Source organism: Cnephaeus nilssonii (assembly GCF_951640355.1).
Source record: "Cnephaeus nilssonii genome assembly, chromosome: 4".
NCBI classification, from domain to species: Eukaryota; Metazoa; Chordata; class Mammalia; order Chiroptera; family Vespertilionidae; genus Cnephaeus; species Cnephaeus nilssonii.
In genome coordinates this window covers 16,228,475-16,245,227 of record NC_137075.1, presented here as the reverse complement: position 1 = coordinate 16,245,227, position 16,753 = coordinate 16,228,475, and the positions used below count along the sequence as shown (strand labels likewise).

The window sequence follows — 16,753 nt, the reverse complement described above, 5'->3', positions numbered from 1 at the left end:
ATTTTCTTTCATCTCTAACACTTCTATTATAGAGAAAGGGCAAATAGCAATATTAATATATTTCCTCTAATTAATTCCCTTTTAATGTGTATGAATTTCGTGCACCGGGTCACTAGTATATATATGAAAGAGTAAATGGTTAAAAAAAATTAGACAGGAAATCCTAAAATATGACATAATTATTGGAATTTTCTGCAAATGTAAATAAACTTCTTTTAGACTTATTGAGAAAAGTCTCATAAATAACTTCTATAAGTTATAATAAATGGACTATTATATCATTGCTCTAATTAAAACTTTGTACAATAATAAATATTCTTTTTAAAATTGAGTTTATTGGGGTGACATTAGTTAATAAAATTATTTAGGTTTCAGCCCGGTGTTGCTCAGTGGTTGAGCATTGACCCAGGAACCAAGAGGTCGCTGGTTTGATTCCTGGTCAGGGCACTTGGCGGGGTTGCAGGCTCTATTCCCAGTAGAGGGAGTTCAGGAGGCAGCTGATCGATGATATTTCTCTCTCACAGATGTTTCTATCTCTCTATTCCTCTCCCTTACTCTCTCTTTACAAATCAATTAAAACACATATTCAAAAATTACATAGTTTTCAGGTGTACAATTCTATAATACATCATCTGTATATTGTACTGTCTGTTCACCACCCCAAGTCATGTCTCCTTCCATCTCTGTTTATCTCCCCTTTACACTCTTTGCCTTCCCTCAGCCCCCTTTCCCTCTGGTAATCACCATATTGTTGTCTGGGTCTATGAGGATTTTTTTGTTGACATTTTTTCCCCCCTTAATCCCTTTACCTTTTTCACCCAGCCTTCCAAACCTCCTCCCCTCTGGTAGTTATCAGTCTGTCCTCTGTATCTATGAGTCTGTTTCTATTTTGTTTGTTAGTTTATTTTTTTCATTAGATTCCACATATAAGTGAAATCATATGGTACTTGTCTTTCTCTGACTGGCTTATTTCTCTTAGCATACTATTCTACAGGTCCACCCATGCTGTCTGAAAGGGTAAGATTTTCTTCTTTTTGTGGCCAAGTAGTATTCCTGTGTATAAATGTACCACAGCTTTTTTATTCATTCATCTACTGATGGACACTTGGGCTGCTACCAAATCTTGGCTATCCTATATGTTAAAAGGCTAATATGCAAATTGTCCCCTTGGGTAGGAGTTCGACTGACCAGGAATTCAACCAGGGGTTGGGGCTGGCCCACCAACGGCCCGCAGCCCCTCCCTCTGTTCAGCCCCACCCACCCTGATCAGGGGCAGGGCCAGCCGGCCAACCGCCTTGAAGCCCCTACCCCTGGCCAGCCCTGCCCCCGATCGGCCCCCCCACCTTGCATGGGGGTGGGGACGGCCGGCCAACCTTCCATGTCCTCTCCCCCTGGCCCGCCCGGCCTAATTGGCCCCAATAGGGGCAGGCCGGCCGAACCCCACCGTGCATGAATTTATGCACTGGGCCTCTAGTTGTAAATAATGCTGCATATACATAAGGGTGTATATATTCTTTTGAATTAGTGTTTCAGTTTTTTTTTCATATATATCCCCATAAGTGGATTTGCTGTATCATAAGGCAGTTCCATTTTTAATTTTTTGAGGTAACTCCATACTGCTTTCCCACCAACAGTGCACAAGAGTTCCCTTTTTTCCATATCCTTTCTAATGCTTGTTTGTTGACTTATTGATGATATCCATTCTGACAAGTATGAGGTGGTATTTCGTTGTTTTAATTTGCATCTCTCTGATGATTAGTAACATTGAGCATTTTATATAATAAGAGGTAATATGCAAATTGACTGTCACGCCCTTGCACAAGATGGCTGGCAGGGGACGGCAGTTGGGGGTGACCAGGCCTGCAGGGGAGGGCAGTTAGGGGCAACCGGGCTGGCAGGGGAGGGCAATTGGGCGGGCAGGGGAGCAGTTAGGCGTCGATCAGGCTGGCAGGGGAGTGGTTAGGGGGTGATCAGGCTGGCAGGCAGAAGCAGTTAGGGGCAATCAGGCAGGCAGGCAGGCGAGCGGTTGGGAGCCAGCAGTCCTGGATTGTGAGAGGGATGTCCGACTGCCGGTTTAGGGGGTGGGGCCTAAACGGGCAGTTGGACATCCCTCGAGGAGTTCCAAATTGGATAGGGTGCAGTCTGGGCTGAGGGACACCCCCTCCAGTGCATGAATTTCATGCACTGGGCCTCTAGTCTTTTCATATAATAATAAATGTTCTTGATGTACTTTAGCTATCAAAAGCAGATAAATATTATATATTCTGTTTAAGGAAACAGGATTAGTACATTTTTAAAATAATACTGTACAAACTATATGGTGAAACATGTGATAGCTGACCTAATATGAATAATATTTTATTCAAGACGTATGAACTGCTTCTTTGTTGTATAGAGTATCCTGACATTATTATAAATATACTATTGTAGATATTTATTTAAAATTCCAAGAAAAAAGATGATGTAGTAGCTAATTGTAACACTAGGTGGTGGTAATGATTTTAGAAATTAAAGTGTGAAATGTTTCCAACATATGTATTCTTTTTTTGAATTTGAAACATTTAGTGCTGCTTACATTTCAGAAGGAAAGGAGGGAAAAATATGCCAGGCTATACAATACCATTTCTATCTGTTTGGGCTCCTCACCACTTCATCTTTTTCCTTTGAATGCTATAATCCAATGCTTCTCAAATTTGTTGGTCTCATGCCTTTTACGCTCTTAAAAATTACTGAGCATCCTAAAGAGCTTTCACTAATGTGGGTCATAAGTAAATAATGATTAGTTTTTTTTTCTTGTTAGAAATTAAGACTGAGAAATTTAAAAAGATATATTTATTTATTTAAAAATAATAACACACCTAATACTTATTAATATAACTATTTTTGATAATTTTTCCAAAACAAAAAGTAGTAAGAAGAATTACTTTGTTTTAAAATTTTAAATCCCTTTAATGTCTAGGTTATTAATAGATAGCTGGATTTCTATATTGTTTACAGATTCAATTTGTTGGAACATAACTTATCATTTATTCTCTGGAAAATTTCACTCCATATTTGTGAGAGTATAAGAATAAAAAAGGCAACTAATGGCTTTGTATGAAAATCATTTTAATTTCGCATAGTCTCTCAAAGGGTCTTGTGGACCCTGAAGAATCCAAAACTACAATATAAGAACTATTGCTCTACCTCCTGTGTTCCTATAAGAAGCTAATGAAGAAATGCAAACTATATGCATACGTACTTTGTATTAACTTTGAATTTACAAATACTAAAGTTTAAACTACCAGTTTTTGGCTTATTCAATCTGTATGTTGTACTTAAGGATATATGTACAACAAAAATGACTGAGTTGATATTATCACATTAATTGATAAGAAAAACATAATTTTCTAATAGAAAAAAGGACATAATTTTTAACCAGAAAAAATACTTATTAGAGATACATATGGACCTAAATTATTATCAGAGTTCTATTTAATGTATATTAGCTGAAATCTGTAATCTGTGAAGACTTTGATATCATCACAATTACACCTCTGTTGTGAAGTAATCTCTTATCTCTTCATTCTCTACACTGAGTGGCCAGATTATTATGATCTCTGAACGCATAATTATCTGGCCACTCAGTGTATATCCTATATAATAATCCTATATAATAAAAGGCTAATATGCAAATTGTCTCCTCGACCAGGAGTTCGACCAGCAGGCAGGCTGGCCAACTGCCCATGTCCTCTCCCCCTGGCCAGGCTGACAGGACCCCACCAATGACGAATTCATGCACCGGGCCTCTAATATATATATATATATATATATATATCCTATCTAATAAAAGAGTAATATGCAAATTGACTGTCACACCAAGACACAAGATGGCCGCCCCCATGTGGTCAAAGATGGCTGCCCCCATGTGGACACAAGATGGCTGCCACAAGATGGCCTGCAGGGGAGGGCAGTTGTGGGAAGTTAGAGGTGACCAGGCCAGCAAAGGAGGGCAGTTGGGGTGACCAGGCCAGCAAGGGAGGGTAGTTGGGGGGACCAAGGCCTGCAGGGGAGGGCAGTTGGGGGGGACCAGGCCAGCAGGGAGGTCACTTAGGGGTGACCAGGCCAGCAGAGGAGGGCAGTTGGGGGAGACTAGGCCAGCAGGGGAGGGCAGTTGGGGGGGGGGACCAGGCCTGCAGGGGAGGGCAGTTGGGGGGGACTAGGCTAGCAGGGGCGGGCAGTTGGGAGAGACCAGGCCAGCAGGGGTGGGCAGTTGCGGGGGACCAGGCTGGCAGGGAAGGGCAGTTGGGGAGGACCAGGCCTACAGGGGAGGGCATTTGGGAGGGACGAGGCCTGCACGGGAGGGCAGTTCGGGAGGACAAGGCCTGCAGGGGAGGACAGTTGGGGGAGACCCAGGCCTGCAGGAGAGGGCAGTTGGGGGGGGCAGGCCTGCAGGGGAGAGCATTTGGGGGGACCAGGCCTACAGGGGAGAGCAGTTGGGAGGGACCCAGGCCTGCAGGGGAGGGCAGTTGTGGGCGACCAGGCCAGCAAGGGAGGGCAGTTAGGGGAGACCGGGTTAGCAGGGTTGGGCAGTTGCGGGGGACCAGGCCAGCAGGGGAGGGCAGTTGGGGGGGACCAGGCTGGCAGGGAAGGGCAGTTGGGGGGGAACCAGGCCTACAGGGGAGGGCAGTTGGGGGGACCAGGCCTACAGGGGAGGGCAGTTGGCGGGGGGACCCAGGCCTGCAGGGGAAGGCAGTTGTGGGCGATCAGGCCAGCAGGGAGGGCAGTTAGGGGAGACCGGGTCAGCAAGGGTGGGCAGTTGCGGGGGACCAGGCCAGCAGGGGGGAGGGCAGTTGGGAGGGACCAGGCTGGCAGGGAAGGGCAGTTGGGGGGGACCAGGCTGGCAGGGAAGGGCAGTTGGGGGGGGACCAGGCTGGCAGGGAAGGGCAGTTGGGGGGGGACAAGGCCTGCAGGGGAGGACAGTTGGGGGAGACCCAGGCCTGCAGGGGAGGGCAGTTGGGAGCCAGCAGTCCTGGATTGTGAGAGGGATGTCCAACCGCCCGTTTAGGCCCCATCCACTGGGGGGGGGGGGCCTAAACGGGCGGTTGGACATCCCTCAAGGGGTCCCAGATTGGAGAGGGTGCAGGCTGGGCTGAGGGACACCGCCCCCCCCCTCCATGCACGAATTTCGTGCACCTGGCCTCTAGTATACTCTCTCTCTCTCTCTCTCTCTCTCTCTCTCTCTCTCTCTCTCTCTCGGCCTCTAGTATACTCTCTCTCTCTCTCTCTCTCTCTCTCTCTCTCTCTCTCTCTCTCTCTCTCTCACACACACACACACACTGAGTGACCAGATTATTATGTGTTCAGAGATCATAATAATCTGGCCACTCTGTGTATGCTTTGTCTGTTCTTCGTGATCTGCATTCACAACATCAACCCTCGTCTCTATGCTGATTCCCATCACTGTGTCCAAGCCAACCTGATCTCTCTTCCCTGTGTTCCCCAGACTTACTTCCAGTTGTGTATCTCTCTAGGTAGAAGTCCGAAAGGTTCCTCAGTCCCAGGTTACATAAAACCAAACTCATGTTCTCTCTCCAGATCACTCTAGCACCTACTCCTCCTTAATTCTCTCTTTTAGTTAATCACCATTTATCAGATTCCTCAGGCTGGAAACCTTTAAGGAACCTTTGACAATTTTTTCACCCATTAAATACACTGATTTTTCATGTCTCTTTGCTGTTTTTGCTCTGCCTTGAATTTTCTTCTTATCTTCTTAACCTGGAAAATGACTACATATATTTAGATCTCAAATGTTACCACTTCTGTAACACAGTTAGCAGATATTCTTATATAACTATAAATGTGTGTTTGTGTAAACAGAGAAAAAGCATACATTGTTTTTTCATCTTTCTCCCTTGACAAATTATTAGCTTTGTAAGGCAGGTACTGTGATCTATTCATCTCTGTTTCCCCAGACTTTAGCATACTTCGTAGGTTTATTTATAGGAGAGAGAGAATGCTATCAACTGTCCATGTTTCAAGTATTGTGCAGGTAGGTTCACTGCTGCCCAATGTTAAATTTTACAAATCATGATTAGCATATCTTTTCCAATAATTTCTTAGTTTCAGGGGGAAATGCCTCCATTATAAAAGTTAACACTGAATATAAAGTTTCATAAATACATTTAATATACATCTGAAGTATCACAAACCTGATCTAATGGTATTTATAATGAGTAGTACTATAATTATGACTTGATGTTAACTTTTAATAAAAATGTGCTAGGTTTAAGTATAGTTTGGGGTAAAGGTTTGGGTATAGAATATATCTATACATACATATTCCCATGTAAGTACTTTTCAGATTTATATATACTAATACATGCTAACTTCTGTTTGCAGAACTTCTTGGTATACATGAACAAGCAGCTGTAGGGTTCTTAACATTAATGGAAGCTTTAAGATACTGTAAGGTAAGTTGATTTTTAAGGTACTTTGAATGGTCTTTATTCACATGTTCACTGTTGTGGATAGTATTTTTCTTCTATGAAAAATAGCTTACTACTGTTATTATATATTCTCATCAGATTATTGCTGGTCTTCCTTCCTAAACTGACAGGCGTATTAAGGGAAGAGTTAAGAGGAGTATTAAGGGAAGAGTTAACTCTGGCTGATCAGGCAGAGTTTCCTAATTTGAGGTTTGTTCCTTTTCGAGGGTAGGGGGAAAGAACCCAGTATATTGTGAAAATAGAGACTTCTGTTGTTGAATATAAATATGTTTTTTTTTGGTAAACTGAGGGAAAAGAATGTGCTGTTTCTTCCTTACCAACCAACGGTATGCTTCACTGAAACAACTGGTAGTACTTTATTAGGCAAAGAAAAAGAACCTGCTGAATGCTGAAATTCTAACTTCCAATTGTTCCATCTGAAAATGATTTCACACTGACAAAGGAGAATTCCAAGCATTTAATAGAATTAAACTCTTTAACACATATGTGAAGATTAGGAACTGCCATGAAACCCTCATTTATTGATATATATTTTATTGCTTTCCTACACAATCTGAAATAACTATTGGCTGTTCCAATGGTTTTAAATCATTAGTGATTTGCAATTAAGGTGTCCTCATTTTGGAGGAAGAAAAAGATCTAATGTTATTTTTCATTTCTGAATGGTGGTTCCATGGCAGTGGTTCTGGTGGTGGTGATTAGTTTTAGTAACAGTAACAGTGTCTTGTGCCCTTCCTTCCTCCCGCCCCCCCCCCCCCTTTTTTTTTAACCAGACAGCATTCCTCTTTCATGACAGTCCTTCGACCGGGGTGATATGGGCATAAAAATCAAACAGGTTTCATCCAGCTCTTATTCATTTTAGTTATCGTAAGGTTAAACAGTAGCAGCTCTTCTTCTTAGTGACTTGAATTAAACAAGCTAAAATTATTCTGAGTTTGCCTGGCACCTAATGAACGAAGTTGCATCTTCTACACACACACACACACACACACACACACACACACACACACACACACACACACACACACACACACACCGGTGTGCGCACACACATAAAACAGGAACTGCCATGAAACCCTCATTTATTGGTATATATTTCATTGCTATATAGAGGTGATACATATATTAATTAGCTTGATTGTAGTGATATTTACACAGTATATACATATATCAAAACATTAAATTGTACACCTTAAGTATATACAGTTTTTATGTCAATGATATTTTAATGAAGCTGTTTTGTAGAAAGTGTGTGTGCGCGTGCACGTGCATGTTTCAGGAGGTCAGGGTCTGGAGATGATCTACTTTGACATTTTCACGTGTGGCCTGTAAGGCCCCGAGGATCTGGATCCTATCTGCCCTTGCAGAGCTGCATCGCTCCCTCCATTGCTGTGTCCAGCCATGCTGGTCTCCTGTTGTTTCTTAAACAGGCCAAGCTCTTTCCTGCCTGACAAGCCTTCATACTTGCTATCATTTTTGCCAGAAATATTCTACTCTCCCCTTCAGGTCCTACTTCAAATGGTGCCTCCAAGACCCTTTCCTTGATCATCCCCTCAGTGAATCGTCCCATCGTGATTCCATAGGAATAGTCACTCGGTACTGATCTTTTTTGGTTACTTACTTTTTTTATAATTTTGAATTTGTTTTTTTGTTGCCATCCCTAATGGAATATAGACTCTTTGAAGGCAAGCAGGCACATTGTTTCTGGGTACATAGTAGGTGCTCAATAAATACTGTTGCACGAATGAGTGGAAAATTGCACTATAACTGTAGGCTTTTCTAAATGTGTGCTTTAGCTCTGCTTTAACTGTTAGGCACAACAGAGCGATGTCTGTTTCCCCCAGGACCTTAGTAGAAAGTTAACAGCTGCTGTGTGTTCTCTAGTTATTCTCCAGTATTCTAGCAGCATCTATGGTGTTATATAAGATTTAAAGGTTTTTTTTTTTTTTGTTTGTTTTTTTAGTGGCAGGACACAACATATTGACACTCAAAGGAAAAGCAGGTCTGTTAGTTACTGACAGCTCCTAACCATAGCTGGGCCACACAGGGGTTACACCTGGGAACAGGCCAACAGCAAGCTTATGTATGGGAATTGAGGGAAGAGTTAACTACATTTCATGGGCTCAGTGTGGATTGGCTAATTTGAATAGTTTCCATGAGCTTAGGGGCTAAAGGCCTGTCCCTGGTGGTGTAGTTCCTGGTTCCAGGGCCATTAGGGCAATGCATAATGACCTGGAGTGTGAGAGACTTCTAGGGAAAGTGGTTGGGGTTTGGACTTACTCAGCAATCTTTTTTAAGGGAATTGACCAGCCTCAAGCCAAGGTCTCAAAACTGAGTTAAGACAGAATTTTAAAAAACCCACAAAACTCTATTACATGGAGCTGTTTATATGTATATACTGTATCATTCTCAAAATTTATATACATTTACTTTGTACCAGATGTTTAGAGAAATGACATTAAAGAAATATTTGTATTTGTATTAGTTTTGTGAATCTGAGCATTTCCCTGTTTGGTAGTATAGCAAATTGCCCTTTAGAAATGAAATTAACATTTTCATATCAATTTAACCATATGTGTTTATTAACACAAATAAAACAATATTTCTCTCTTCACCTCCTTTCTTTCTTTCTCTCTCTCTCTCTCTCTGTGTGTGTGTGTGTGTGTGTGTGTGTGTGTGTGTGTGTGTGTGTACTAGAGGCCCAGTGCATGAAATTCGTGCACGGGGGTGTGTGTGGTGTGTGTGTGTCCCTCAACCCAGCCTGCATCCTCTCCAATCTGGGATCCCTCTCACAATCCAGGACTGCTGGCTCCCAACTGCTCGCCTGCCTGCCTTCCTGATTGTCCCTAACCACTTCTGCCAGCCAGCCTGATCACCCCCTAACCACTCCCCTGCCAGCCTGATTGATGCCTAACTGCTCCCCTGCCAGCCTGATTGCCCCTAACTTCCCTCCCCTGCAGGCCTGGTCACCCGTAACTGCCCTCCCCTGCAGGCTTGATCACCCCCAACTGCCCTCCCTTACAGGCCTGGGCCCTCCCAACCTCCCTCCCCTGCTGGCCTGATCTCCCACAACTGCCCTCCCTTGCAGGCCTGGTCCTTCCCAACTGCTCTCCCCTGCTGGCCATATGTGGTGGCCATCTTGTGTCCACATGGGGGCAGCCATCTTGTGTGTTGGAGTGATGGTCAATTTGCATATTACTCTTTTATTAGATAGGATAGAGGCCTGGTGCATGGGTGGGGGCCAGCTGGTTTGCCCTGAAGGGTGTCCCGGATCAGGGTGGGGTTCCCTTGGGGTGTGGGGTGGCCTGGGCGAGGGGCCTGTGGTGGTTTGCAGGTTGGCCATGCCCCCTGGTGACCCAAGCGGAGGCCCTGGTATCTGGGATTTATTTATCTTCTATAATTGAAACTTTGTAGCCTTGAGCAGAGCCAAGCCTCCTGCTTACTCTGTGGCCGCAGCCATTTTTGTTGGGATTTATTTATCTTCTATAATGGAAACTTTGTAGCCTTGAGCGGAGGCCACGGCAGGCCAGGGCTGCGGAAGCTTGGCTTCCTCCATCGCCAGGGGCAACTCAAGCCTCCTGCTCTCTCCACCTTCGTGGCTGCAGCCATTTTTGTTGGGATTTATTTATCTTCTATAATTGAAACTTCGTAGCCTTGAGCAGAGGCCTGGGCCGGCCAGGGTGTGCAGAAAGCTTGGCTTCCTCCATTGCTGGGGAAACCCAAGCCTCCTGCTTGCTCTGTGGCTGCAGCCATCTTGGTTGGTTAATTTGCATACTCGCTCCTGATTGGTTGGTGGGCGTGGCTTGTGGGTGTAGTGGAGTGATGGTTAATTTGCATATTACTCTTTTATTAGATAGGATACACATATATGTGAACAAAGAAGGTGACCCAGTGCTTTTGACTATGCCCTTTTAAAAAACAGATATATAACTCACATAACATAAAATTTACTATTTTAAAGTGTATAATTCAATAGTTTTTATGTATTTATTTTATGTATTTATGTATGTTATTATAAGTTAATGGATAGTTCCACTTTTTGGTTGTTACGAATAATACTGCTATGAACATTCATGCGTAAGTTTTTCTGAACATGTCTTCATTTCTGTTGAGTATATCCCCAGGAATGAAATTGCCTGGTTGTATGGTAATTATATGCCTAACTTTTTGAGGAACCGTCAAACTATTTTCCGAAGTAGTTGCATTATTTATTCACTCTTGATTTATATTTTATTATTATGAAACACTTCATGAGTTCAGCCTTTATTTGCCTTTTGATATTACTGTGTGTAATCTTACCCACACTTTTTACTTCTATGATGATTAAGTGTATGTGCACGCACGCATACACTTTATCTTTTTTTTTTATCGATTCTAGAGAGAGAGAGGAAGGGAGGTGGGGAGAGAGAGAGACAGAAACATCCATATGAAAGAGAAATGTTGATTGCCTCCCGTATGTGCCCCAACCTGGGGATTGAACCCGAAACCTAGATATGTGCCCTGACCAGGAATTGAATCCTGCACCCATTGGTGTATGGCACGACATTCAATGAACTGAGCCACACTGGCCAGGGTACACACTTTTTCTAAAAAAGAAACTAAACTGACCAATCTCAGAGGGAAGGTGGGGGTGGAGGAGTGGGTGGGGAGAGATTAATCAGGGAACACATATGTGCATATATGCATAGCCCCTGGACACAGACATTAGTTTGGTGAAGGCCTGGGGGGAGTTGGTCTATTGGGGAAAGAAAGGGGGACATCTGTAATACTTTCAACAATAAAGATAAGTAAAAAAAGATAAAAGAAACTAAACAACCTCTAAACTTTTCACAAGAGGCAGCATGATGGAATGGAAAACCACCACATTAGGAGTCAGCAAACCCGAGTTTTAATTCCAGCTCATACTAGTTAGCTGTTTGTATTCCAACAGGGCAGTGATCCCATGTATTCCTCTGTGTCCTTATGTAAAATTGAAGGACTTACACTGCACACCTCTAAAGTACCTTCTACTCTGACCCAAGAACTTTTTCTTTTTCTTTGTCCTTTGGCTGTTATTCTCTGTTGTCCCCAAACTGCCCTTTACTGGTTCATCTTGCCATTGGCACATCCAATACATCCCTTGCATTATAGGACAACAGAAAATAAATTCTACCCCTCCTAGTGATAAGAATAAATTTTGAAAGGCCCTGGTGGTGCCTGAAAGCAGGGTATCATATCAGGGCTGTTGGCTAATTAGGAAGAATAGTTGGCCCTGACTGCTGCAAGTAGCCACTTGGAATTTCCCAGTTCTAGGGAGTCTGTGTGAGAAAAGAAAATTCAGCAAATTTGATTGGTAAGGTTAGTTGTTTTTAAGTCAAAATCTTTGTCCTCATAAGAGTGTGGAACTGATTGATGTGGATGTGGTTGGATTTCACAAGTCTATTTTTTCTCTCAGTCACACAAAAAATAATACTTCCAAATTTTTGGAACTGTAGTATTTAGAGATAAATTATATAACCCTGGAGCCAGGTTATAGGTTTAAATCTTTATACATTTTAAAGAGACTGCATATTGTAAAACTTTGAACTTAACTCCTACCTCGAAGAGTCAAATGATAGGATTATTTTATATACTTAAATGTTTTACATATTTTGCTTTAGAGAGATTATTATGTTACCCTAGGTTCTCTGAAGACAGGACATTCTTAAGACTTTTTCCCTTATCTACACTAATAAAAGAGTAAGATGGAAATTGACCTTACCTTCGCGGCATCCACCAGCCAATCAGGAGTGAGTATGCAAATTAACCCAACAAAGATGGTGGGTTAATTTGCATATGCAGGCGCCCAGTGGCTGGCGCGGGACACTTGTGTTGTTGCCATGGTGACAACGCAGGCATTCTGCACCACCCCAGCCATTCCGGGCCTCTGGGCAGTGTGGGAAGGCAGAAAGGTGGCTCCGGGCCAGAGTGAAAAGGCGGCTCCGGCCCGAGTGAAGGCGGTGCTGGCAGCCAGGGGAAGGAAGGCCCATTCTTGCACGAGTCTTCATGCATCGGGCCTCTAGTTTATTCATAAATTTACTTATTTGTTCATTTATAATTATTTTCCTGATCAAGTTATTATGATCAAGTTTATGGTTTTCGGGTTTTGAGATACCAAGCTGACATTCCAGAAGTGGTCATTCTATCTAGGAACTTTAGTAAAACCTGAGAATGATGCTTAGGGTTAAACTATTGTTTCTGGCTGTGTTAAATCTGTGTTGTTGTTCTGTGTAAAGGCACAACATAAGCTTAGCCCTGATAGTCTTTATAACATTCATTTTATATTCATGGGTAATAACCTTTATGGCTAAGGCATTCTGGCACAATGTTTATTATTCCATTTAAATATGAATTGGACACCCTGGTTATGTTTCAGATATTCATGGGCATATATCTAATAGGCAGTATAAAATTTTCATTTGTTTGTTTATTTTGCTACATTTGTTCTAGGTTGGTTCTTACTTGAAATCTCCAAAATTCCCTATTTGGATTGTTGGCAGTGAAACTCACCTCACCGTATTTTTTGCCAAGGTATGCTTATAGTAGGATTTTTTTTTTTTTAAGTATGACATCAGGCAAACAAGTACTATAGGCTTATGTTTAGTATGGATCTTTGTGCAAACATTAGTGTATTCCCACTAACAAATGGATTGTTCCAAAATCTAAAATATTAACACAAAAGAATGTATTGTTGTACCACTCCAGTTTTGGAATTTCAATAAAATCTGTCATGACTCAGCTATAGCTTCTTTACCTTTGCTGACTTCAGTGATTTGGCTTTTGCTTTTCTTGTTTTTTATTTTTGTTGTTGTTTGTTTGTTTTTTAAGAAATCACTTTTGTTATGATAAAAAAGTTTTGGATTGTTCTTTTGTCGAAAAGATTAAACTCTCACATGATATACAATAATTTTAGTTATAATATGTCTTAGGAAAATATTTTAAAATCTATTAATAGTTGAATGGTATAAAAATCAAGTACTCCATTAAAATGGAATATTTCCTATAGTTTTAATTTATATATGGTTACAGTATTGAAATAAATCAAATGTATTTGAACATGTTTATTTTAAAATTCTGACAACAAAGCCTTTTCTAAATCCTAGCCTTTAACAATAATATGTTTTTTCTACAATTGAGTGGTACAGCGCTTTGGAGTCAAACAGCCTTTGTTTGAATCCTAGCTGTTCCATTTCCTAACATTGCTCTCAGCCCCTTTTCTTATATTTAAAATGGGGATTAAGAATAATACCTGGCTCTTAGAGTTATTGTCAGGCTTAATATAAAATATTTAGCAGTACTATTACAAGTTAAATGCTCAGTCAATCTTAGCTGTCATCGTCATTTTCATTCTACAAACATTTATTAAACCTCTCTGGTATTCCTAGAGAGAGTTGCTAGACATTGGCCTGAAAGAGAAAAGATATAATTGTGTTTTTGAGGTTTTTTAATTAGAGTGCACTTTTGATTACTCCATGTTTTTTTTTTTGCTTGTACTTGCTAATGTAAGTTTACTTATATCTGTAAGAATTATGAATAGCATAAATTATAGCAAAGACTGAACTAACAATGCTGAATTTTGTGGATCTATTTTCTTCTTTATTCCTATATTTACTTTTATTGTGCTTGCAAAAGTCCAGCTAGTGGATTTAGAGAAAGTTATATATACTTAACCTTTTTTTAAACAGGGAAAGCTATAAAATACAAGTTAAAGTACAGACTTATATATTACATTTAGTCTGAAAGCTTTTGCTGTTTGTTTCCCTCTTAAAGTGGAGAGGAGGAAGTTACTAGTAAAAGCATCATTTAAACTATAGAAACTGAGCAACTTCTAATTCCTGAATGAGTCCATTTGACTACTTTTTGTATTAAGTGTTACAAATTTACAGATAAGAAAATCAAATTTTCAAGCCAATTATTAATTATTTTATCTCCAACCCTATTCTTTAGCATTAAGAAAACTAATAAATTCTGTGAAACTTTGTTTCAAATGTAAAAAATAATAGATGAAAATATTTTAAATCTTAAATTTTATGATTGATATTTAAGAAACTAGAGGCTCAGTGCACGAAATTCGTGCATGGTTAGGGTCTCTAGTGGCTGCTGGCTGCTGGCCAGGGCCTCCCTTCCCCTGGCTGCCAGCTGGGGCCTCCCTTTGCACCCTCCTTGGCCTGGCACCGCCCGCTCACCTGCTCCACCATCCCACCACGGTCCCACTCTCATCAGGGCCCATCGGGGCCAGTAGTGCCTCCACTGCTGCCTGCTGCCAGCACCATGTTGCCGATGCCTACCATGTTCTGTGCCACACCCTGGTGGTCAGCGCATGTCTAACTCCCGGTCGGTCGAACTCCTGCCCATAGGGACAATTTGCATATTAGCCTTTTATTATATAGGATGATTCTATTGTCAAAACAGCAGAAGACAGAAGGTTAATACAAGGAATAGTGTTAATTCAGCTATGTAAATATGCAGGCATTTTGTATTCAAGCCATAATAATATATCCTAGTTTTAGAAGATTAGGAATGTTTCCTTGAAGAACAGGTGTCTAAAATGAGCACTGTGGCATCTGATTAAATTATGGGAAGAGGGAAAAAGAACTTTCCCTACATGGGAAGTATTTGGAGCAAACAAACAGCTGCAGAAAGATGGACTATGGTGTGAACAAAGAAGAGCTGGGGCACTTAAGCATTCTGCGGGCCAGGTGAAAGATGAGGCTGTAAAAGTAGGCAGGTCCTGCAACTCTATTTTAAGAGTAATGACAGCCCCTAGATTTTTCAAAAACTGGTGGTGGGAATAGGTTGGGGGTAGATGGGAAGGAAGGGAATGGTTTTAAATTTGCATTTTGGAAAGATCACTCTGGCTAATTCTGGAAAACAGACATATTGAAGGATAACTTAGAGTGGGTAAACAAGACTTCTTTCGTTTTTGAGGTAAGCAAAGAATATGGTAATGATGTTAGAGATGGATAGAAGCACATACATTTGAGAGATTTATTCAAGTTAAACTGACAGGATTTGGTGACAGATTGCATTGGAGAGATAAGAGTTAGACAGGTCTCATGACCTGTGTTTTTACTGATTAGATCTTCAAGCTTTAGAAAGAACTCAGTAGCTTTGCTATTGTAGAATGTACCCATGATTTATTTTTTGGGGGCACACTGACCAGGTCAAGAGGAAAGATTGAGATACTACAGTTTGGGAACAGTTCAGCCAAATAATCCCTACAGTGAGGTTTACAAGTCCTTCTCACAAAGATAGTGCTTTTTAGTTTTCCAAATATTAGCAGAACACCAAGGGTCACCAGACATTTGAGGAATGCTTCCATGAAAAACAGAGTCAGAACAAATATGGTAAAATGAACTCAGAAGAATGTAGATATTGTAGGACAGTGCAGGGATCAAAAGAAAACTTTAAAAAAAACAACACCTAAGAGAAGTTAATATATCCATGAAACTATGGAGGCCATGAGAAAAAAAAAAAAAACATTTAAGAAAAGAGAGAAACTGAAAATTTACTGAAAGAATCGGAAGACAAATTAGAGAAATCTCCCTCTAGCTTGTTGCAATAGTTTCTAACTGATAACCATGCTGTTGCCCTTTTGGGGGCTGTAGTATCTTCTCATTTCAGCAACTAAAATGACCCCAAAACTTTATGTCACTGTTCTGCTCAAAACCTGATATTAGTTCCCCTTTTATTAAAAATTAAAGCTAGAGTTTTTGGAATAACCTACTAGTCCTTCCCTCATCTCATCTGATTCTCTGTTTCCTCTCTATTATTTCCTACTAGAGGCCCAGTGCACGAAATTCATGCACTGAGGAGGGGTGTCCCTCAGCCTAGCCTGCACCCTCTCCAATCTGGGACCCCTTGGGGGATAACTGACTTCTGGTTTAGGCCCAATCCCTCAGTAAATTTTTGTTGAATGAATAAATTTCAGAAAGCACTGAAGAAAGATTTTCAACAAAAAATTTGATATAACTATGTTTGTATTTGTAGCTTAATAGTACTAACTTGTTCTAGAACATAAGAATTCAGTAGATCAAGAAATAGCAGTTAATGAATGTAATATTCCTTTCTGGAGGTAAAAACAGAAGAACTAGTTTTTGCTCTTCTACCTAATCAACTTAAGCACACATATATACAGATTCTTTCTCCAGATTAATGAATAAAAAGTTTGATGAGTATCCTATGTAATAAAAGGCTAATATGCAAATTGTCCCCTCAGGAGTTTGACCGACTGGGAATTTGACCAC

The 16,753-nt window shown here is 41.1% G+C and overlaps 1 protein-coding gene across 1 annotated transcript in view; it reads left to right on the top strand.

Moving 5' to 3' along the window:
- The window catches only part of MINDY3 (MINDY lysine 48 deubiquitinase 3), a 118,707-nt gene that overhangs the window by 53,956 nt on the left and 47,998 nt on the right, over positions 1-16,753 (top strand). The window contains exons 9-10 of the mRNA XM_079768453.1: positions 6,382-6,452; positions 12,957-13,037. Coding sequence (XP_079624579.1) covers positions 6,382-6,452; positions 12,957-13,037 — 152 coding nt within the window. The remainder of the gene's footprint in view (positions 1-6,381; positions 6,453-12,956; positions 13,038-16,753) is intronic.